Source organism: Hyperoodon ampullatus, assembly GCF_949752795.1.
Source record: "Hyperoodon ampullatus genome assembly, chromosome: 3".
NCBI lineage: Eukaryota > Metazoa > Chordata > Mammalia > Artiodactyla > Ziphiidae > Hyperoodon > Hyperoodon ampullatus.
Genome location: NC_136916.1, coordinates 142,075,536 through 142,100,868, shown reverse-complemented (window position 1 = coordinate 142,100,868; position 25,333 = coordinate 142,075,536). Strand labels below are relative to the sequence as shown.

General features: G+C 38.0%; 1 protein-coding gene across 2 annotated transcripts in view; it reads left to right on the top strand.

Moving 5' to 3' along the window:
* The window catches only part of PPP2R5E (protein phosphatase 2 regulatory subunit B'epsilon), a gene marked incomplete at its 5' end in the record, with an annotated part of 155,017 nt that overhangs the window by 98,126 nt on the left and 31,558 nt on the right, over positions 1-25,333 (top strand). For both annotated transcript variants that reach the window (XM_079698800.1, XM_079698799.1), the window contains 2 exons: positions 17,876-17,977; positions 24,273-24,365. In XM_079698800.1, coding sequence (XP_079554926.1) covers positions 17,876-17,977; positions 24,273-24,365 — 195 coding nt within the window. The remainder of the gene's footprint in view (positions 1-17,875; positions 17,978-24,272; positions 24,366-25,333) is intronic.

Here is a 25,333-nt window from a genome sequence, read left to right as displayed (position 1 = left end):
TATTGGCGCATTGCTGTCTTCTGATGGGCATGTGGTAGTTCAGAGAGAATGGAACAAAAGACAGAGACCTTTCCTTCACGCACTTTCTCCCTTTTGTCTCCTTGTAACTAAATGTTGATGTTATTCCTCAAAACTGTACCTAGTATTTACATTTGATATGTATTCAGATTCTATTGATTCTCTGGTCTTAATCTCTCATGGACAGATCCCTTTCTTCCTGTGCAGTTGTCAGTGCTCTGATCCTTCTAGAAACTGATTGTCTAAAGGGATCAAATTATTTTCAGAAAACTCCAGTTACACCAATTGATCATAACAATTATCAATTAAATACTGCCACCACCAACAGCAGCAGTAATAACATCAATGAAAACAGGTTTTTTTTTTTTGAAAGAAATACTTAATGAAGGAACTATAAGTAAAAATGATGGTATCCTTGTGACTTAGGAAAATAGTACATGACCAGAATTTCTATTACTTTAATCTTGTCTTTTGAATTTGTCTACATATTTAAAAATTCTAATTGGGCAACATAAATTTTTAAACTTCCTTTTTTGTTGTTTGTTACTCTCTTTCTTCAACTGACTGCTAAGCTTTTCATCATTTTAAGATGTTCTTTCTGCCTCATTTCAGAAATCAGGTTTAATAGAATGGCTGCTATGTCCTAGAAAGCCCTGTTAATACAGACTTAAGGTATGAAAGTGAATGGATAACAATAATTAGGTTGCAGTCATTGACTTTAGAAATCTTTTAAATCCTCGTCTAGATTTCCGAATGTTGTAAAACAAACCTCACAACTGTCACAAGTACGTGTTTCTTAGTCATGTGGGAACAGTGCTCTCTGTCTTTGGTTCTGGTTCGGTGAATATTTTCTGAAAGGTATAGAGCTTTGTCCACAAAGGTGGTTTTATGATAAAAACGTGAACAACCTTGCTGCAGTAGCTTGACACACCTGTGTATCACAATATTTTAGTCCTTATTGTGTCGCTAGGACCTGTGCTTGTGGCACACACCAGCATTGCCGAGGTGGTTTTGGTTCAAGGAATCATATTTAACTCAAGTGAGCGTGTTTGAATAATAACTTGTGGAAACGCTTGTCTGAACATTTTAATTGTATTGATAATATTACATAGCAATGACAGTTACATGTTTAATATATTAGAGAATAAAGTGACACCTGCAGTGGATGGCTCATAATCTAGGAGGTTGTCATACTGATTTAATTAAATTTCTGCTCTTTAGAGTTAGTGCTAAGGACTTGTCTTTATGCTAGAATAAGGGATTTTAATGGTTCCACAACTTTTAAACAGCCTCATCCATTCACGTAGACAGGTTTAAAAAGAGAATTTATACCTAGTCTGAAGACTATGGTAGATTTATTGTGGTAATTAAAAGACATAGTTTGGCTTTAGAAACAAATTATTGATTGAACAAATTGCCAGTGAATTAAATTAAGTGCTAATTGAAAGTTTGAAAATGTTGCCATTTGTTTCCTAATCAGAGCATCAGCTTAAAAGATATTTATCTGCTCTAAATTCCTTGAGTGTAATTACAAGTGCTTTGGGATTTTCCCCCTTGTTTTTATTTATGAGTAATTATTTATCTATAATTACTTTAAAAGGGGTTGAGAGTCAGGTTTGAAAGGTTCTTTATCATTGGGACCATTAAGAATTCTTAAATTTGGTGTTACCAAAAGTAACTTGACATTATGTGTATAAGCTATTTATTACTTTGATGTTATAAAACATACATAGCATAGCAGGGTATCTAGGCAAATTTTATTGGAATTTTAGTTCTTATTCTTAGAGTTTGAATATTTAATACAAATCCTAGTATGTTTGGAAATAGTCTTCTCTGTTCAAACGTCTGATTTAGAGATTTAAAGTAAGTTTTGTTTACGTTCACACTTTTGTTTTAGATGTAATTGTTTTTGAAAATTGCATCCATGGTAAATGTTGATGAACTACTTATGAGATTTTCCTATTTTCTTTCAAGATTTAGTTTTACTATATCTATTTAGATGCATCTATTGGGCTAACACAAAATACTATGAAAGTAATGCATGATGACCTAGCTTCAACATTGCATTTACTGGGTCCTCCCTCTGATTATAAATGCTGGATTAAATCATTTGTTTCTTCTCAATAGATGATGGATTATGGAATGAATGAATGAAGAACTGGATGAAAAACTCAGGGATATAATTGAAATTGTTACTTGCATGAGGTCTTAATACAAATAGTGCTAGAGGAATAATGGCACTTTGAATTTTGCTTGAAGGTTCTCTATTTAACATTCTTCATATAGTTCTTTTTTGTTAGAAAATTTGCATCTTAGATAATCCCAAGGAAATGTATTTTATAGCTATGATGTCATTTTTATATTTACAGTTGGTATACTTGCAGTATTGCATAAGTGTATGAAATTATAGTTTCACAGATGAAAGAGGGAGAAATATTTTTGATATCAACAAGTTCACCTGCTTTTATCAAAGAAAGATGGTACTTAATCATCTAGAAAATATTTTAAAGCACAGGGAAGATGATTTAAGTTGCCTTGTTATGCTGTTGTGAAAGTGGTCCCTGATTACATTACATGCCTGGTTTTCCCAAGCCTTAAGTATTAATAGTGCTAACAAATATATAACTAAAGGAAATAAAAAGTATTCCTTTAATACCTTTAAAAAATACTTTTTAATAGTCCTTTAAGTTACATAGTTGTGTTTTTTTTTTTTTTAAGTAATACTCACTCTATTGTCCTTACCTTCTGTTTTGTTCTTTATTAATCCTGGCAGATGTTTAGTGACTAGCTACTAGGTGCTAACACATTCTGTTCTTTTATAATGTGCTAGTTATTTTCCTTAAGCAATAACAACAGCAAGATGTCGACCAAAATCATGGTGTAAAGTTAGTAGTTTCTATGGAGAGGAAGGGATTGAGGACAGTGAGTTTTTATTTATTTATTTATTTTTCTGCAGTGTTTTAAGTAACTAAAATATTAGTAGTTGTATTTTAATATCACAAGTTAAAAAGTAATAAGTTGTTTAATCAAAAACTGATGAAAGTATGCCTAAACACTTCTTGCTCTTTTGCTTATCGGGCCATGCACTTAGGAACCTTTTAGTCTTCTCTTTCACGTTTGGCCAAGACTTCGAAATTTATTTTTTTATGCCATAGTTAACAGTAATCAGCAGGAAACTAAAGAACTGAAAAGTAAGAGAGCAGCCAATCCTTCAAAGCAAGCCCCTGTTAGGTCCTAGGCCTTGCCCGCAACAGTATCCCCCTCTCCTCCTCTTCCCTCGTATGTTACAGCGCCAGTCCTGAGTCACAACTGAGTTGTAACCAGTAGAGGTTCTTAATTAATATTGGTGTTATTTTAGGGTTGTCGGATTTAGGAAATAAAAATATAGGGCGCCTAGTTAAATTTCAATTTCAGATAAACGATGAATAATTTTTTTTTCCCCTTGCAGTATGTGGGACATACTTGAGCGAAAAACTATTTGTTTATGTGAAACTTAGACTCAACTGGTACACTGTATTTTATCTGGAAACCCTATTTATTTCCATTCATTGTATATCAGGCTCTAGGCATTCAGAAATTAGTAAAGAGCCCCTGAGGGGCTCAAAATCTAATTGCGCAGGTGAGAAGAAGGGATGTGAGGAACAGGAACACCAGAGAGGAAACCACTGCCGTCATCAAAGTGTTTGATGATGCGGAGCTGAACCAGACAGCAGGCGTGCAGAGCATGTTTTATTTCTCTGTTAGTGCCGGGCAAGGTCATCAGCTTAGGCCTGAAGGCTCTCCAGTAAACAGTGCCCATGGATGCCATTGAGGGCCACTGACAGGCCAAAAACCTAAGAAGGGGGTGATGGGAAAGGAGGATGGGAAAATGAGAGAGTAATAAAAATGATAAAAAGAAGTGATGAGGGGAATCAGAGGAAGAAGAGAGGGAGATATAAAGAAGTTGGGTCCATACATGGTCTTCAGGGGTTGGGGTGGAGGTGATGTGTCAAGGAAAGAACCCCCAGAACTCTCTGTGCAGATCACGGCACTGTGTTACCTTGAAAAACTCACAAGCTCTTTGGACGTCACTTTTCTTATTTCATACAAATGGAGCTGGATTAGGTAGTCTCTAACATGATCTGACTCTAGAAGCAACTCAATGGAATCCTTAATCCTAGGTTTGCTGTCTTTGAGGGCTTTTAACATTCCAGATTTTAATACCCATTCCTCCCATTCCCCCAGCTTTGCTTTCTGTCCTTATCGTCACTTTCTGGAGGCCAGGCCAGTGCCTTCAAGCCTTCAGTTTGATTCCAACATTCAGTGTTTATTGGAATATCATTGAAATGAAAATGAATTAGACTACCTCAAGGACACTTCTTTCTTTCTTTTTTTTTTTGTTTTTTCTGGCATCACAGAAAGATTTTTATTACTTTTTATTGTTGTTGAACAAGAAGGAAAAAAATTTAAATGGTTCAAGTTTAAATGGATGATTCTTAAGTAATCATTTGGAAGACCAATATATCATTTTACACTGTGAACTATGTGCCCATATGTGTGAACTGGAAACCACGGGGAAGGGACACTTATTTCTTAATTTTTTTTTCTTTGCATTAACCCCAGTGTAGATTAAAATAAAATAGTTGAAAAATAAATTCTTCTAACATACTTTAAAAACTTATTTTGTTCATTTTTAAAAAAAATTGGAATATAATTGCTTTACAGTGTTATCTTTTTACTTTCTACTGTACAGCCAAGTGAGTCAGCTATAGTATACATATATCCCCTCTGTTTTGGATTTCCTTCCCATTTAGGTCACTGCAGAGCATTGAGTAGAGTTCCCTGCGCTATACAGTAGGTTCTCATTAGTTATCTATTTTATACATACTATCAATAGTGTTTATATGTCAATCCCCATCTCCCAATTCATCCCACCCACCCCCTTCCCGCTTTGTATCTGTACATTTGTTCTCTTCGTCTGTGTCTGCTTTGGAAATAAGATCATCTATACCATTTTTTTTAGATTCCACATACACATGTTAGTATACGATACTTGTTTTTCTCTTTCTGACTTACTTCACTCTGTATGATAGTCTCTGTGTCCATCCACATCTATGCAAAAGACCTCACAACAGTGAGAGGCACGCGTACAGCAAAAAAAAAAAAAAAGTGAATCAGCTATATGTATACATATACCCGCATATCTCCTCCCTCTTGCGTCTCCCTCTCACCCTCCCTATCCCACCCCTCTAGGTGGTCACAAAGCACCGAGCTGATCTCCCTGTGCTATGCGGCTGTTCCCACTAGCTATCTATTTCACATTTGGTAGTATATATAAGTCCATGACACTCTCTCACTTCGTCTCAGTTTATCCTTCCCCCTCCCCATGTCTTCAAATCCATTCTTTATGTCTGCGTCTTTATTCCTGTCCTGCCCCTAGGTTCTTCATAACCTTTTTTTGTTTTCAGTTTCCATATATATGTGTTAGCATACGGTATTTGTTTTTCTCTTTCTGACTTACTTCACTCTGTATGACAGACTCTAGGTACATCCACCTCACTACAAATAACTTAATTTCGTTTCTTTTTTATGGCTGAATAATATTCCATTGTATATATGTCCCACATCTTCTTTATCCATTCATCTGTCGATGGACACTTAGGTTGCTTACATGTCCTGGCTATTGTAAATAATGCTGCAATGAACATTGCAGTACATGACTCCTTTTGAATTATGGTTTTCTCAGGGTATATGCCCAGGAGTGGGATTGCTGGGTCAAATGGTAGTTCTATTTGTAGTTTTTTAAGGAACCTCCATACTGTTCTCCTTAGTGGCTGTATCAATTTATATTCCCACCAACAGTGCAAGAGGGTTCCCTTTTTCCACACCCTCTCCAGCATTTATTGTTTGTAGATTTTTTGATGATGACCGTTCTGACTGGTGTGAGGTGATACCTCATTGTAGTTTTGATTTGCATTTCTCTAATGGTTAGTGATGTTGAGCATCCTTTCATGTGTTTGTTGGCAATCTGTGTATCTTCTTTGGAGAAATGTCTGTTTAGGTCTTCTGCCCATTTTCGGATTGGGTTGTTTGTTTTTTTGCTATTGAGCTGCATGAGCTGCTTGTAAATTTTGGAGATTAATCCTTTGTCAGTTGCTTCATTTGTAAATATTTTCTCCCATTCTGAGGGTTGTCTTTCCATCTTGTTTATGTTTTCCTTTGCTGTGCAAAAGCTTTGAAGTTTCATTAGGTCCCATTTGTTTATTTTTGTTCTTATTTCCATTTATCTAGAGGGTGGGTCTGAAAGGATCTTGCTGTTATTTATTTCATAGAGTGTTCTGTCTATGTTTTCCTCTAATAGTTTAATAGTGTCTGGCCTTACATTTAGGTCTGTAATCCATTTTGAGTTTATTTTTGTGTATGGTGTTGGGGAGTGTTCTAATTTCATTCTTTTACATGTAGCTGTCCAGTTTTCCCAGCACCACTTATTGAAGAGGCTGTCTTTTCTCCATTGTATATTCTTGCCTCCTTTATCAAAAATAAGGTGACCGTATGTGCATAGGTTTATCTCTGGGCTTTCTATCCTGTTCCATTGACCTATATTTCTGTTCTTGTGCCAGTACCATACTGTCTTGATTATTGTAGCCTTGTAGTATAGTCTGAAGTCCAGAAGCCTGATTCCTCCAGCTCTGTTTTTCTTTCTCAAGATTGCTTAGGCTATTCGGGGTCTTTTGTGTTTCCATAGAAATTGTGAATTTTTTTGTTCTAGTTCTGTGAAAAATGCCATTGGTGGTTTGATAAGAGTTGCATAGAATCTGTAGATTGCTTTAGGTAGTATCGTCATTTTAACAATGTTGATTCTTCCAGTCCAAGAACATGGTATATCTCTCCATCTGTTTGTATCCTCTTTAATTTCTTTCATCAGCATGTTATAGTTTTCTGCATACAGGTCTTTTGTCTCCTTGGGTAGGTTTATTCCTAGGTATTTTATTCATTTTGTTGCAATGGTAAATGGGAGTGTTTTCTTAATATCTCTTTCAGATTTTTCATCATTAGTGTATAGGAATGCAAGAGATTTCTGTGCATTAATTTTGTATCCTGCTACTTTACCAAATTCATTGATTAGCTCTACTAGTTTTCTGGTAGAATCCTTAGGATGCTCTATGTGTAGTATCATGTCATCTGCAAACACTGACAGCTTTACTTCTTCTTTTCCAATTTGGATTCCTTTTATTTCCCTTTCTTCCCTGATTGCTGTGGCTAAAACTTCCAAAACTATGTTGAATAAAAGTGGTGAGAGTGGGCAACCTTGTCTTGTTCCTGATTTTAGAGGAAATGATTTCAGTTGTTCACCATTGAGAACGATGTTGGCTGTGGGTTTGTCATATATGGCCTTTATTATGTTGAGGTAAGTTCCTTCTGTGCCTACTTTCTGGAGGGTTTTCATCACAAATGGGTGTTGAATGTTGTTAAAAGCTTTTTCTGCATCTACTGAGATGATCAAATGGTTTTTCTCCTTCAATTTGTTAATATGGTTTATCACATTGATTGATTTGCGTATACTGAAGAATCCTTGCATTCCTGGGATAAACCCCACTTGATCACGGTGTATGATCCTTTTAATGTGCTGTTGGATTCTGTTTGCTAGTATCTTGTTGAGGATTTTTGCATCTATGTTCATCAGTGATATTGGCCTGTAGTTTTCTTTCTTTGTGACATCTTTGGTTTTGCTGTCAGGGTGATAGTGGCCTCATAGAATGAGTTTGGGAGTGTTCCTCCCTCTTCTATACTTTGGAAGAGTTTGAGAAGGATAGGTGTTAGGTCTTCTCTAAATGTTTGATAGAATTCACCTGTGAAGCCATCTGGTCCTGGGCTTTTGTTTGTTGGAAGATTTTTAATCACAGTGTCAATTTCAGTCCTTGTGATTGGTCTGTTAATATTTTCTATTTCTTCCTGGTTCAGTCTCAGAAGGTTGTGCTTTTCTAAGACTGTGTCCATTTCTTCCAGGTTGTTCATTTTATTGACATATTGTTGCTTGTAGTAATCTCTCATGATCCTTTGTATTTCTGCAGTGTCAGTTGTTACTTCTCCTTTTTCATTTCTAATTCTATTGATTTGAGTCTTCTCCCTTTTTTTCTTGATGAGTCTGGCTAATGGTTTATCAATTTTGTTTATCTTCTCAAAGAACCAGCTTTTAGTTTTATTGAACCTTGCTATCGTTTCCTTCATTTCTTTTTCATTTATTTCTGATCTGATCTTTATGATATTTTCCTTCCACTAACTTTGGGCATTTTTTTGTTCTTCTTTCTCTAATTGCTTTAGGTGTAAGGTTAGGTTGTTTATTTGAGATGTTTCTTGTTTCTTGAGGCAGGATTGTATTGCTATAATTCCCTCTTAGAACTGCTTTTGCTGTATCCCATAGGTTTTGGGTCGTTGTGTTTTCATTGTCATTTGTTTCTAGGTATTTTTTTGATTTGCTCTTTGATTTCTTCAGTGATCTCATGGTTATTAAGTAGTGTGTTGTTTAGCCTCCATGTGTTTGTATTTCTTACAGATTTTTTTCCTGTAATTGATACCTAGTCTCATAGCATTGTGGTCGGAAAAGATACTTGATATGATTTCAATTTTCTTAAATTTACCAAGGCTTGATTTGTGACCCAAGATATGATCTATCCTGGAGAATGTTCCATGAGCACTTGAGAAGAAAATGTATTCTGTTGTTTTGGAATGGAATGTCCTATAAATATCAATTAAGTCCATCTTGTTTAATGTATCATTTAAAGCTTGTGTTTCCTTATTTATTTTCATTTTGGATGATCTGTCCATTGTTGAAAGTGCAGTGTTAAAGTCCCCTACTATGATTGTGTTACTGTCGATTTCCCCTTTTGTGGCTGTTAGTATTTGCCTTATGTATTGAGGTGCTCCTATGTTGGGTGCATAAATATTCACAATTGTTATATGTTCTTCTTGGATCAATCCCTTTATCATTATGTAGTGTCCTTCTTTGTCTATTGTAAGAGTCTTTATTTAAAAGTCTATTTTGTCTGATATGAGAATTGTTACTCCAGCTTTCTTCTGATTTCCATTTGCATGGAATATCTTTTTCCATCCCCTCACTTTCAGTCTGTATGTGTCCCTGGGTCTGAAGTGGGTCTCTTGTAGACAGCATATATACGGGTCTTGTTTTTGTTTCCATTCAGCCAGTCTATATCTTTTGGTTGGAGCATTTAATCCATTTACATTTAAGGTAATTATCGATATGTATGTTCGTATTACCATTTTCTTAATTGTTTTGGGTTTGTTATTGTAGGTCTTTTCCTTCTCTTGTGTTTCCTGCCTAGAGAAGTTCCTTTAGCATTTATTATATATATAATGCTGGTGTGGTGGTGCTGAATTCTCTTAGCTTTTGCTTGTCTGTAAATCTTTTAATTTCTCCGTCAAATCTGAATGAGATCTTTGCTAGGTAGAGTAATCTTGAATGTAGGTTTTCCCCTTTCATCACTTTAAATATGTCCTGCCACTCCCTTCTGGCTTGCAGAGTTTCTGTGGAAAGATCAGCTGTTAACCTTATGGGGATTCCCTTGTATGTTATTTGCTGTTTTTCCCTTGTTACTTTTTTTTTTTTTTTTTTTTTGCAGTATGCGGGCCTCTCACTGTTGTGGCCTGTCCCGTTGCAGAGCACAGGCCCCGGACGTGCAGGCGCAGTGGCCATGGCTCACGGGCCTAGCCGCTCCATGGCATGTGGGATCTTCCCGGACCGGGGCACGAACCTGTGTCCCCTGCATCGGCAGGCAGACTCTCAACCACTGTGCCACCAGGGAAGCCCTCCCTTGTTACTTTTAATATTTTTTCTCTGTATTTAATTTTTGATAGTTTGATTAATATGTGTCTTGGTGCGTTTATCCTTGGATTTATCCTGTATAGGACTCTCTGTGCTTTCTGGACTTGATTAACTATTTCCTTTCCCATATTAGGGAAGTTTTCAACTACAATCTCTTGAAATATTTTCTCCGTCCCTTTCTTTTTCTCTTCTTCTTCTAGGACCCCTATATTTCGAATGTTGGTGTGTTTAGTGTTATCCCACAAATCTCTGAGACTGTCCTCAATTCTTTTCATTCTTTTTTCTTTATTCTGCTCTGCAGCAGTTTATTCCACTACTTTATCTTCCAGGTCACCTATCTGTTCTTCTGCCTCAGTTATTCTGCTATTGATTCCTTCTCGAGAATTTTTAATTTCATTTATTGTGTTGTTCATCATTGTTTGTTTGCTCTTTAGTTCTTCTAAGTCTTTGTTAAATGTTTCTTGTATTTTCTCCATTCTATTTCCAAGAGTTTGAATCATTTGTACTATTGTTAGTCTGAATTCTTTTTCAGGTAGAATGCCTGTTTCCTCTTCATTTGTTTGGTCTGGTGGGTTTTTACCTTGCTCCTTAATCTGCTGTGTGTTTCTCTGTCTTCTCATTTTGCTTAACTTACTGTGTTCGGGGTCTCCTTTTCACAGGCTGCAGGTTCATAGTTCCCGTTGTTTTTGGTGTCTGCCCCCAGTGGGTAAGGTTGGTTCAGTGGCTTGTGTAGGATTCATGGTGGAGGGGACTAGTGCCTGTGTTCTGGTGGATGAGGCTAGGTCTTGTCTTTCTGCTGGGCAGGACCGCCTCCGGTGGTGTGTTTTGGGGGTGTCTGTGACCTTATTATGATTTTAGGCATCCTCTCTGCTTATGGTTGGGGTTGTGTTCCTATCTTGCTAGTTGTTTGGCATAGGGTGTCCAGCACTGTAGCTTGCTGGTGATTGAGTGGAGCTGGGTTGTAGCGTTGAGATGGAGATCTCTGGGGGAGCTTTCACTGTTTGATATTACGTGGAGCTGGGAGTCTCTGGCGGACCAACGTCCTGGACTCAGCTCTCCCACCTCAGAGGCACAGGCCTGACACCCAGCCGGAGCACCAAGACCCTGTCAGCACATGGCTCGGAAATAAAGGGAGAAAAAAAGAAAGAAAGAAAGAAAAAAATAAATAAAGTTATTAAAATAAAAAATAATTGTTAAAAATAAGAAATTTAAAAGTAATAAAAAAAAGAGAGAAAAAAAAGAAAGAAGAGAGGAGCCAAACCAAAAAACAAATCCACCAATGATAAGAAGTGCTAAAAACTTTACTAAAAGCAAAAACAAAACCAAAAAAAAAACGGACAGACAGAACCCTAGGACAAATGGTAAAAGCAAAGCTATACAGACAAAATCACACAAAGAAGCATACACATACACACTCACAAAAAAGAGAAAAAGGGATAAAAAAATATATATATCATTGCTCCCAAAGTCCACCTCCTCAATTTGGGATGATTCGTTGTCTATTCAGGTATTCCACAGATGCAGGGAACATCAAGTTGTTTGTGGAGATTTAATCTGCTGCTCCTGAGGCTGCTGGGAGAGATTTCCCTTTCTCTTCTTTGTTTGCACAGCTCCCGGGGTTCACCTTTGGATTTGGCCCCGCCTCTGCGTGTAGGTTACCTGAGGGCATCTGTTCTTCCCTTAGACAGGACGGGGTTAAAGGAGCAGCTGATTTGGGGGCTCTGGCTCACTCAGGCCGGGGAAGGGAGGGGTATGGATATGGGGCGAGCCTGCGGTGGCAGAGTTTGGCATGACGTTGCAACAGCCTGAGGCATGCCGTGTGTTCTCCCAGGGAACTTGTCCCTGGATTACGGGACCTTGGCAGTGGCGGGCTGCACAGGTTCGCGGGAGGGGAGGTGTGGATAGTGACCTGTGCTTCCACACAGGCTTCTTGGTGGCGGCAGCAGCAGCCTTAGCATCTCATGCCCGGCTCTGGGGTCCGCGCTGATAGCCGCGACTCGCGCTCGTCTCTGGAGCTCCTTTAAGCAGCGCTCTTAATCCCCTCTTCTCGCGCACCCTGAAACAGTGGTCTCTTGCCTCTTCGGCAGGTCCAGACTTTTTCCCGGACTCCCTCCCGGCTGGCTGTGGCGCACTAGCCCCCTTCAGACTGTGTTCACGCAGCCAACCCCCACCTTCCCCAGCGGGTGAGCAGAGAAGCCTCTCGGGCTGGTGAGTGCTGGTCGGCACCGATCTTCTGTGTGGGAATCTCTCCGCTTTGCCCTCCGTGCCCGTTGCTGCGCTCTCCTCCGTGACCCCGAAGCTTCCCCCCTCTGCCACCCGCAGTCTCCGCCCGCGAAGGGGCTTCTAGTGTGTGGAAACCTTTCCTCCTTCACAGCTCCCTCCCACTGGTGCAGGTCCCGTCCCTATTCTTTTGTCTCTGTTTATTCTTTTTTCTTTTGCCCTACCCAGGTACGTGGGGAGTTTCTTGCATTTTGAGAAGTTTGAGGTCTTCTGCTAGCATTCAGTAGATGTTCTGTAGGAGTTGTTCCACGTGTAGATGTATTTCTGATGTATTTGTGGGGAGGAAGGTGATCTCCATGTCTTACTCTTCCGCCATCTTGAAGGTCTCCCTCACATGTTTCTTTTTGAATTATGGTTTTCTCTGGGTATATTCCCAGTAGTGGGATTGCTGGATCATATGGTAGTTCTATTTTTTTTAATTAATTAATTAATTTATTTATTTATTATTTTTGGCTGTGTTGGGTCTTCGTTTCTGTGCAAGGGCTTTCTCTAGTTGTGGCAAGTGGGGGCCACTCTTCATTGCGGTGCGCGGGCCTCTCACTATCGCGGCTTCTCCTGTTGCGGAGCAGAGGCTCCAGACGCGCAGGCTCAGTAGTTGTGGCTCACGGGCCCAGCTACTCCGTGGCATGTGGGATCCTCCCAGACCAGGGCTCGAACCCGTGTTCCCTGCATTGGCAGGCAAATTCTCAACCACTGCGTCACCAGGGAAGCCCTATTTTTAGTTTTTTAAGAAACTTCCTTACTGTTCTACATAGTGGCTCTACCAATTTACATTCCCACCAACAGTGTAGGAGGGTTCCCTTTTCACCACACCCTCTCCAGTATTTATCGTTAATAGATTTTTTGATGGTGGCCATTCTGACTGGTGTGAGATGATACCTCATTGTAGTTTTGATTTGCATTTCTCTAATGATTAGTGATGTTGAGCATCTTTTCATGTGTTTATTGGCAATCTGTATATCTTCTTTGGAGAAATGTCTATTTAGGTCTTCTGCTCTTTTTTGATTGGGTTGTTTCTTTTGTTTATTTTCTATAATTTGTTTTTGAAGGAATAAAATAGAAGGCTTAGGGCTAGAGCCTCATATATTTAAATATATTAATAGAGATAGTTTGTGACTTTATAAATACCTGGATGCATTTTCTTCTAGCTATATAGACTCTTTACAATACTGCTCTGTGGTGAGGAGTGATGCTGGTGGTTACTTTTGGTCATGATACATTTTCATAGCATGCAACTACCATTACCTATTTAATAATGTTACCTACTTAATAATCCATTTAAAACTTGGGCTATAAATCAGAAGTGGCTGCCATGATAAAGGAAGATTTAATGGATGCAAATTTATTATTTTGTACCATGGTTTTTAACTATTTTTAGATCTTCTAAGTCTTTTGAAAATCTTGTGAAGTCAACTGGATCTTTTCCCCAGTTGGGCTCACACATACAAAGTGTTACAGAAAATTCAGGGGATTTAGAGGTCTCCCCTCTCCCCCGCCCCTTTCCCCCAGCCCATTCAAGGATGACCCAATTTTAAACTCATGACTTTGGAGCTCAAATGTATAGTTACAGTGGTCCAGTCATTCAGTCCTTCAACCATTCATTCACGAGCTAGACTCTAGGCATTGTGAGAGGCACTGATTTTTAACTCTCCTGACGGTAATAATCTTGTTCAAATTCAAGAGCGCATTTTCATCTTGAAATTAAAAGCATAACTCACATACTGCATGTCGATAACTTATGCTTTTTATGGATTTAGGACTAACTCGGTGTGTCCCAGGAGGATAAACAGCAACTACTGAGTTTCATCCATATTTCTCTTGCTTTAATACAGCTTTTCTTAATTTCCCTTTAGTTATCCATTTTCATTCTTATCTTTATAATTATAGTCACACCGTTATAGTCACATCATCTTTCCCCCTAAGTCTTTATTTCTGACATTTCTTTGTGCTTCAATATAGCAATCATCTTCAGTGCTACACAGTGTTCTACTAAATAGATGTACGTCTCTAATGTTGGACATAAAGGTTATTTCCAATTTTACACTCTTTGGAGAATGTTGCAAATGACTGCTTTAAGTAGTTTTTTCAGTCTTGTCTTAGATTAGTTTCTTAGGATAGATTCTCAAGGATGAGAGCAATGGTTCATTCATTCATGACATTTTTATTAAGCACCTGTTATGTGCTAGGCAGGGTCAAAGGCTTGGCCTTTTCCATGACACTTGATTTGCTTTGACATTCTTTCCATTTGTGATAGAGAACTACTTAACTAGTTGAGTTGACTATTAATTGTCCAGCCTAATAGATCCTTGCTTCCTCATTACTCATGGTGAATGTTTAGAAGTACACTAAATGTTTAGAAGTATACTAAAGCGTTGTAAGGAAGGCAGATCTGAAGAAATGGCAGTGTGTGGCTAAGTGAGATGTACATGCCTTTAGAACTATTTGCTGTTTGGATTATTTACACAATTCAACATTCTTTTGATGTGATGATAATTGAGAGATGAAGCTTTGACCAAAAGAGAGGTTTAGAACACTGTGCAGAGTTAAACATCTTAGGTTAAATAACCTAGGTTTATTTAAATCACTCAAAAATGTAAATTGAAATTTGGTTAAAGCAAAACCAAAACATACAGTTTTATTATATATCCAAACCTTTATTTTGTGAACATTTATTGGATGCCCCATATGTGCCAAGAAAACAAATGTGAATATGACATTGCATATTCCTAATAAGTGGGAAGAGACATATATGTAAACAAATACTTGCTGCAGCCCATGGTGGGCACCATAAGAGTGTTAATGTGTCAGAGAGTTCAGAGGAACAGAAGTTTGTGTCCTTTTACCCAGATTTTTAATTACAGAAGACATTCTTCTCCTCCCGTCCCCTCCCGTCCCCTCCCCTCCCGTCCCCTCCCTTCCCCTCTCCTCCCCTCCCCTCTCCTCCCCTCCCCTCTCCTCCCCTCCCCTCTCCTCCCCTCCCCTCTCCTCCCCTCCCCTCCCCTCCCCTCCCCTCCTCTCTCCCCTCCTCTCCTCTCTTCCCCTCACCCTCTCCCTCTCCCTCTCCTGTTTTCTCTCTCTCTCTCTCTCTTTTTTATTAATTTTTATTGAAGTATAGTTGTCCTTCCTCCCTCCCTCCCTGCCTCCCTTCCTTCCTTGGTTTACTTTCACATCTTGGGAGAGGAAAATAAAACTTGTTACAGAGTACAGTAAGTATAAATGATGCACTTGGGATGAAAACTCAACTCAGTTTCTGAAATACACATATAGTTTAATGAAGATTCAGAAAAAAGTAATTAAAAGATCTTTGCTCTTTTGATTACAGTATGACTGGCTGGTTGAAGAGAAGTCATTGGTTGATGGTTATTTGAAAAGCCACCAGTTTCTTTGTAAACATAATTTTTAATAATCATTGGCAGGGACAAAAGTAAAATAATATAACTGTGCATGCTGTAATTAGCCATAGAAAAAATATTCTAATATGATAATTTTTTTTCAGTCATCTAAGCTAAAGGAGAGCAAAAGAGGTAGTCTGCCCACTTTTCTAGAACACTATAGTGGAGCCTGACAGCCTGGGTTCAGTCATAACTGCTGGTTACTACTGGTAACCTCAGATCTCAACATCCATGCTTCTAGTTCCTCAGCGGTAAATTGGGGAATGATAGTACCCACTTCAGTGCTGCTCTATGCTCATCTTAGTCTACCTCAGAACAACATTTGCTGCTGTTGTCCTCTTTTTCCTTCTTAAGACACTCTTCTCTCCTAGCTCCTAAGACCCCCAAACTCTACTGTTTTTTTCTCCTACCTCCTACTCCTTTTCATTTGCCTTTCTTGGCCTTTTTTTTTTTTTTCCTGCCTGGTTTCTAAATGTTGGATACCTCAGGGTCTTTCCCTTCTTTCTATTCATTCCTTTCCAAGGAGATCCCTTAGTCCCATGGCTTTAAATATCATCTACATGCTGATGAGTCCCTGTATGTCTCCAGTCCTGACCTATCCAGCTCTGAGGTACAGATTCATGTGTCTGATTGGCTCCTGGATATTGCTCCTTTAACATATTTCTAACTGGATCTCTGGATCTCCCCACCAAGGCCAGGAAACAAAGAAAACTTCCCTTTCCCAGTCATCTCCATCTTTGGTAAATGACCTTATATCTGTGACTCATCCTCGAATCTTTCCTTTCGTTCACCCCATACATCCAAGCCAGCAGCAAATACTACCTCCAGAATATATTTTGAATCAGTCTATTTCTGTCTTCTCTGCTAGCCATCATCATGTCTTGCCACTTCCACAGACTTCTAACTTGTCCCCTTCCTCTTGTCTGTTCTATACATAGCTGCCAGAGTGATTTTTTTTTTTTTTTAAGTAAAATTCAAACCATGTCACTTCTCTGTTTAGATCCACTGGTGGCTTCCCATTGCGCTTAGAATAAAATCAAAGAAAGCTTCTTTCCAGAGCTTACACATCTGGGTTCAATTTCCATATCTAGAAAATAGGGATAATCATGACTTTAACTAGAATATGAACTCCTGGAAGGCACAGATTTTTATCTGCTTTGTTCATTGCTATTGTCCCAGTGCCCAGACAGTGTGTGCACATAATGGGCACCTAATAATTATTTGTTGAGTGAGTAAACACATTCAGATTATATGGGCCTCCAGAAGCCTTTCTTTCTCCCTCTTTCAGAGCAACATATCATAGCTTTGTATTTTCTACTTTATACCGAAAGCCCAGTAAAGGCTTCTGGTGCAATCTCTCGCCCGTCCCTCCTTTTTTTTTTCTGGCCCGCAGCGGCGGCTTGCAGGATCTTAGTTCCCCAACCAGGGATTGAACCCGGGCCCTCCGCAGTGAAAGCTCAGAGTCCTAACGACTGGACCACCAGGGAAGTCCCTCCCCACCCCTGTTTTATTTTTTAGATCTGAGGATACATTTGGGTCATTAGGAGAGGATAGATAAATAATAGAACAAGAAACAGAATAGAAATTGGAAGGAACCCTGGGTAGGTTACTGCAAAATAGTAGCAATAGCATTTTAAAAATAAGCATTTTACTATAGAAATCTTGGAATATGTACAGAAATAGTAGAATAGTATAATGAATCCTCGTCTCTTCATAGCCCAGTTTCAACAGTTATCAACTCATGGCCGTTCTTTGAGCATCCAGGATTTAATCTGGAAATTTCCCATGGTAAAGAAATACCTGGTCTATAGAAATTTGTATTACAGATGTATCTTACCCTGGGCATTGTTGCTATTTTGTAAACCAACTGAGAACAGATTAGATATGATTTCAAGAACTTCAGGTTCTGAGATATCTTTTCTGATTTGCTTTTTGTAGATGCCTGAAATTTTACTATTAGTATAACTGTAAATTTGCAAATCGTGAATAAGCCTGAGAAGGGAAATACATGAAGCCCGTTAACAGTTATTTATATTTTAGTGTAAACTGATTAATTAGGAGCACGCTTGACTGGTAAGTAACGAAGCACAAGCTTTGATAGAAGGCATAAGATCACAGGGACCTGGGGGCGGAAGGCCTTATAAAGACTACAAGTACTGGTCAAGAGGGTGCTGCTCGGCTATTTTCCATCTTTTCCTGGAGGTGGTTCTGGCCTCAAAGCCTATAGAAAGAGTTCTCCATCCAGTCTGGTGGTGTTCCTGTCATCTGTCATCTGGGTTCCCTTCTGCTGGCCACAAAGACCTTGTGTAAGTCTGCTGAGGAGGTGATTCCATTCCAGCTAATTCTGCTGCTTGTTTATTTTTAGGTGTCTTGCAATATATTCAGAACTCTCCCTCCTAGTGACAGCAATGAATTTGATCCAGAAGAAGATGAACCTACCCTTGAGGCGTCGTGGCCACACTTACAGGTACTTTGAACTACCATTTGTTATAAAAGAAAGATCCATTAACTCATTAGCTGATTAGCATGGGAATTCCTTGAAGGCCTTATTCACCAAGAAATCAAATTAGAGTACATTACTGGAAAGCTAGAGAATGCTTTTTATGTTTCTTACTGTTGATAATTAGGATGCCAAAAGAATAAAATAATAAGCATTATAATGCTTTAGGGTGGGCCCTCCTGGGTTGCATGCTCAGCCAGCAGTTTTTATTAGAGCTTCTTTGTGATCCTTCCTGCTGGAGGCTCAAACAAGAACAGAACTATTTTCACATTAATATTAGTTAGATGTGATTAGGTCACAGAGTACGTACCTCGTTTTCAGCAGTTAGGTACCCGGGGGACTTTGAATGCCTGTCTTCATGATAACCACGAATGTGTTTCTTTAGCCTGGAAGGGCAAAATCAACTTGCAATAGCTATTTCACAGTGTTGTAAGGAAGAGCAATAGCTGAGAAGAATCTTGTGCAAAGGCCAATTTTGCACTCTTGCACTGAGAAGGCCATGTTTTCCAATCATCCTCATGTGCCAGGACAGATTAGGACCACCCCTGCATCTCCTTTCCCAGCACCAGGCCCATTTGTACTGTATTTACTTCTCCATACCAGCCCCTTTCCATCCTCCTTTCCTGGCTGCCTTCTTTCAAGGCCAGCATTTCTCAAATGAGTAGAACAAGGAAATGTGAGTGCAGTGAACCTCAAAGCCATTTTTCCATTCAGTTAGAATGTCCTCAGAGGCTGGGTGACAGCTAGTGAGGAGGGAAGGGAGGGTAGAGAAGGAATATGACCTTGTCCATTTTCACCCTAAGGCAGAAGTCACTGCATCTTTGTAGAAGTGTGTTCACGGTTACTAGTTGACTTTCTGAAGGGCAGGAAACTATGCAGCAGGAGATAAGGCCTAGAGATATTCTAAGGGTTTATTTTTTTCCCCACTTCAGAATTATTGACATAAATTTGCAGCTTTCCCTGTCCTGCTTTGGCAGCTCAAGGTTGCTGCACATATACATGTAATGCTCTTTCCCCTAGTTATGTGGAGAGCTTTCAGGGGCTGTGTTTTCTCAACTCTTAACCTAGGCATGTTATACATATGTATTCCTGCTACCAATGCCAAAATACAGAGTAAATTAGTTAAAACATTGTAGTTGATTTACTATCTTAGATGCTTGATTTTTTTATAAGGTACCAGACATACTATCTGTAATCTAAGAACTTTGCAAAACTACTTGTGCTTTTCATGGTGTATCCCAGATTGTGACAGAAAGTCCAAAAAGAAAACAAAAAATGGAATTACTGTTTTGAATGGATGGACTTTTTGTCATGTCTTATTCTTGATGCTTGGCACCAGTTCACAGAAGTGCAGTATAGTCTGGAAGAAATGTAAAAAACAAAGCAAACAAAAAAGATACTTTTCTCAGAAAAGTCCTGCATCTTGTGGTTGAAAAGATGGAAGGATATGTCTTCAAAGATTCAACTTGTTGTCTTGTCTACATCTCGAAGAAGAGAGAGTAGACCATTCTTGCCATTTGCAGGAGCTTTTTGAATATTCTAAATCATGATCGCCATAGATATAAATTTCCCCTAAAGTATGATAAACTTTATCATACTCAATATTTAACTCAATATTTCAGTTAATCCTTCCTAAGCTTAATGACTCTATAAAATATGGGTCTGGGGTTTCCCTGGTGGCGCAGTGGTTGAGAGTCCGCCTGCCAATGCAGGGGACACGGGTTCGTGCCCCGGTCCGGGAAGATCCCACATGCTGCGGAGCGGCTGGGCCCGTGAGCCATGGCCGCTGAGCCTGCGTGTCCGGAGCCTGTGCTCCGCAATGGGAGAGGTCACAACAGTGAGAGGCCCGCGTACCACACACACACACACAAAAAAAAAAAAAGGTCTAAATTAATTTCTAAAGCTATTAAGCAGAATTCTGCCACCAAAAATCTTGAGCTTGCACTGTGTCTTTACTACAGGAACATTAACCATTAGTTCATCTGCAACGCTTAAAACCAAAGCAACAGTGAGGAGTGATGATGAGACCTGTACCCTTAATGGATCTAAAGTCACAAACTGTATTCCAAAACAGGCTGGTTTCATCTGTGTTGACATCTTGTTTCAGCCTGTAGTCCTCTCTCCCCTTCTTTAGCTCAGGGGGAAACATGACATAGGCTGGATCAGGTAAAGAAGCCTGTAAGAGAAAAGAATGAATATATGTATATGTATAACAATCACTTTGCTGTACACCTGAAACTAACATAACATTATAAATCAACTATACTCCAATAAAATTAAAATTAATTAAAAAAAAAGAAATCTACTCTTAAAATTCACAAATCAACCTTCATTCATAGCAAAGGCCAAGTCAGAAGGCACTGTCTTTTGCTTTATGGAAGTATTTGTACTGGCTCCTGACTTGTCTCACGAATTCTGTGTTTTCTTTGTATATTCTGACTCCACAAATCAGTCACCTTTCCATTTTCACTAATAAGTGGTTTTAGTACTGGCAAGAGCCCTCGTTGAATGTTTAAGAAAACTTCTTTTCTGTTTGTGATAGGTCATTCATGTCGTGGTGACCCATCACTAAATTCAACATTTTACTTTATGATTGATCCAAGAATCGATTTTTCCAGACCCAAACAGCACTTTTCACTTTTTCTTAACTCCAGCATTAGCAGTGTGCTGCTGATTCTGGCCCACATTTTTCAAGGAAGCACGGTGTTTATTACCAAATCTCTGACAATAGTAGAGAACAACAAAATCACATTATGGTTGTTGGGTGGTTGGCTAGGCTCATTGCCTCACTAACTGTCTGCTCCTGCACACTCTGATTTTAATTGTGGCTCGTATAGAATTACTCATTACAACAAATCATGGATCTTTGAGGATATTTAAAAATAAGAAAAAGTATTAAATCTACAAATTTTTAGTTCACGTATGTCAAAAGGTCTACTGTATGTGTGTCATTTGGTCTTTTCTATTATCTGCGTTGGTATCTTTTAAACTGGTATCCCATGGTTACCATGGTTATTTTTTGCGTATTTTTTGAAATTGGGTCTATTTTTCTAGTAGAATACGATTTTGTAGGACTTCCATTTACAATTAAGGGATTGTTTTTAATGCTTTACGCTGGAGACTGAAAAACCAGAATACTAAAGTCTTTTTACTCATGTTCCTTGAAGAATTCATTTATGTCACCTTGAAAAGTAATTTATCCTCCTCAGTCCCTAGTCTTTCCCTTTAGAAACTCAAGGGAGATTTTTGATTCTGAGGTAAAATCTGTCTCTTAAAGTAGAGAACACTTATGCATATTAATTAATATGTCTGAAGTGTTTCCATCAAATTTTTAAAACCGTAACTGCTTTCAAGGGACCAGAGGGGAGAGGACATTTTGCCAATCCCACCGGAAAGCCCTGCTTGCCCACAAGTCAGGCCTGGAAGATAAGAATCTCTCCACTTTGTGGGAATCAAAAGAGAGATGAAACCCCTTTTTATGGGTTATTTGAACAAGGCTGATGTTCTGTTTGTAAAACCAAGAGTTGAAAGATTAGTGTATTGGAAAAAGAACACTTCTTCTAGGGGGTGTTTGAACTCAGGCATTATTATGACTAGAAGTACAACTTGGCAACGTTCAGATCACTGGGAAAGAAGTTTCTTCTGAATTCAGAGTTCCAGAGAGAAAAATACAGTTTTATAAAGAAGTAAAATCCTAATGTGAATACCTAATACTAAGTGTTAGAGTCTGAAGTCACAAGGTCACTATGTGACACATTTAGGTTAGTGTTATCTGTAAACCCTTAGGGGGGGCCTGAGACCTAATTGTCAGTGGCCTGCAAGGTCAAAAGTAGTTTTATAATAATACTGTATTATTTGCCCCTTTCACTGTGTTGACATTTGCATTAATATTTGTAAAAGCAGTGGTGGTTGAAATTGCTGTTGTGTCAGCACAAATAAGGCAGTTGTGCCCAACTGGTCTAGTAGTCATATTCTTCACTGCCATGCACTTACAATTAAAAAAAAAAAAGCCAGTTTCAATCAAGAATGTCCTTGAAGAAGCAGCAAAAAATATTAATTTTATTAAATCTTGACCTTTGAGTACACATTAAAGATAATATTCTTCATGATGAAATGGGAAGTATGCATAAAGCACATCTGCTGTATACTGAATAGTTGTCTTGTGCTAAAACATTTGTGTGATTGAGCTGCAAGCTAAACTAGCTGTTTTTTCATGAAGTGTCATTTTTACTTGAAATACTACCTGACAAACTATGGTTGTTCTGACTTGGGTATTTGGTGGATGTTTTCTCTAAAACAAACAAACAGTTGTTTTACTACTGATAAAATTAAAGCATTGAAGAAAAATTTAGAATTAGAATTTTGGAAAACCTTATCTTTCCTTTATCTGTTACCTTGAGCTTTACAGCTCCCCAAAGCTTAAAGCCTTTTTTTTAAATAAAGTTGGAGATATTAAGGAATGTGACTTTTATTGATACTATGTAATGAAATGTGTCAACATTTGAAAAATCTCCATAACTCAGTGAACCAATATTTTCCAGTTGGCCAATGAATGATGTTAGGCAGTCATGCATGGGTAAAGATCATCCAAAGTGCAAGATAAATGATTGGAATTTAGTTTAATGGTATGAAAAATTCATTGATACAGTTTCAGATTCTACAACTGCAACTTTTCTTCAAGAAATGACTGTCAAGTTCTGGTGTAGTATCAAAGAAAAGTATCCACAATTATGTAAAAAACTAAGAACATACTCTCCCTTTTTCATACTAGTAGATTTGTGTGAAGCTTGATTTTCTTTATATACTTTAACCAAAACAGTATATTACGACAGCTTGAACATGGAGACAGATAAGATTCTGTCTTTTCATATGCTGTTAAAGAGATTTACAAAAATAAAAAAACAGTGCTTCTCTTCCTAGTAACTTTTTTGGAAAATAAATTTGTTTTTCACAAAAATATGTTAGTTATGTTAACATGTGATATATTTTATTGTTCTAAAATAATAAAAATATTAAATTTTCTCAATTTTTATTTCTACTTTCATATATATATCTCATGTAAACAGAAAGCTTTTTTGAGTCTTCAGTAATTTTTCAGTGTAAAGGAGTGAGACTAAAAAGTTTGAGAATACTGTTTTAGGCAATAATGACAGTAATGACAGTGGTGATATGTGTTAATCACTGTGCAGAGGGCAATATATTTATAAAAAATCACATTTAATCTCAGGGATTATCATCCCCATTATACAGTTGAAGCAACAGACTTTTAGAGAAATTAACTTGCCTAGGGTCACACAGTTAGTAAGGGGTAGAGCTAGGCTTTCAACCCAGTGTCTACCTGTCTCTTGAAAGTCCTGGTTTTGATGTACTGTTGTATACTACACCAGGATTTAATGTATACTTTAACATAGATTTATTTTGCAAAGAGCGTAAACAGTGATCCCCCACGGTTTATCAAAACGGTTATTTGAGGTTGACTCTGCAGATGAGAGTATTCTTACTCTTTGCAGATGAGAATATCCTGATACACCATCATATATTGCTTAGAGGAGTGTAAATTGCCGTAAACTCTCTAAAAGGAAATTGGTAATGAATGTTGAAAATCCTGACATGTTTGGATATCTTTTGATCTAAGAATTCTACTTTTAGAAATATTTCCTCATGAAATAATTGAACACGTGCACACTGATGCATGTTATATAATGTACATTCTGGCATAATTTAATAGAGAAGTAATTTAAAAACTACTTAAGTGTCTAAGCATAGGATATTGGTTAAATTAATTATGAGTATTGGAATTATTCATTATAAATATGTATAATAGACTGCTTGTAGCTTGAGAATGATGGCTTAGATATTGTTGGCATAAATTGTCCACAGTATATTGTTTAGATGGTAAAAGTAGTTTTAAAGCTATATTATTTATATATATATATTTATTTATAGTACATTGGTATATTTTAGAAGTATAGAGAAAAATTGGGAGTTTTATACATTAAAGTGTTAACAGTGGTTAACTCTTAATGGTGAGATTATGGGAGATTTTTATTTGCTCTCTTTGGCTGTGTTTCCAGATTTTAAATTTAAAAAGTCAAAAATCATAACAGCAGCTGTGAGCTACAAGAAAGCCTGGCACTGCCAGTTGAATGATATTAAAACCTACTAAACCCCTTGTCAATTTTAGTATTAGAGCTTTTTAAAGTTTTTGATACTATTCTCAGTGAATTATATTTTGAAATTAACAATAACCTATTTGTTGCAGCTTGTATATGAGTTTTTCATACGATTTTTGGAAAGCCAAGAATTCCAACCCAGCATTGCCAAAAAATACATAGATCAGAAATTTGTATTACAGGTAAGCACATTATTGTGGTTGCATGTATTTGTTTTTCAGTTGATAACACTTTATCTCATTTTCTCTTGATGTTTGTTACAAAATCTTACAGTGACAGTTATATCACCCTGTAAACAAATATATACACATAAGTTAGTTTCCATTATTGCCCATTAAAAGTAATAGATACCTCTTTAATTTATTGTGCTGGAAATTAATTACATTTTAAACAACAAGGAATGCTAATGCCTAAATCCCTGCAGTTTTCTTTCTTAAAGTTTAATTATAAAGGAATTTCATTTGTGTAACCCTAGTTTGTGTGAATCTTTATGTAAGCTTGAAAACTTTTATTTGCTTAAGGATTTTAAACTATTTCATACATCTGTTAAAACTGAGTAGGCATGGTCTAGAGCATAGGTAAGCTTTAATAAATAATCAAAGTCAGGGTACTGGTGAGCTTTCACAACTAGGAAGTAGCACAGTTTAACACCTTAAGATTCCCTTGAAGAAATTAACTCTCATCTATCTGTTTGGAACTTTTCAGGATACCTACGTACTTTTCTTGATTTGTCATTTTACATTTTATAACTGTAAATCATATATTTTTACCCTGGAATTGGGTACTTTCATGGCCCTGAATATTTAAGTAGTATCTCCTTGCTCTTGTTAACATTCATCTATAAAAATGCATACTTGAGGGCTTCCCTGGTGGCACAGTGGTTGAGAGTCCGCCTGCCGATGCAGGGGACGCGAGTTCGTGCTCCGAGCCGGGAGGATCCCACATGCCGCGGAGCGGCTGGGCCCGTGAGCCATGGCCGCTGAGCCTGCGCGTCTGGAGCCTGTGCCCCGCAACGGGAGAGGCCACAACAGTGAGAGACCTGCGTACTGCAAAAAAAAAAAAAAAAAAAGAAAATGCCTACTTGAGCCAACTGATGTATGGATTGTTGTAACTCCTTTCTAAGTGATTAATGAGATGCCTTATGTGGAAA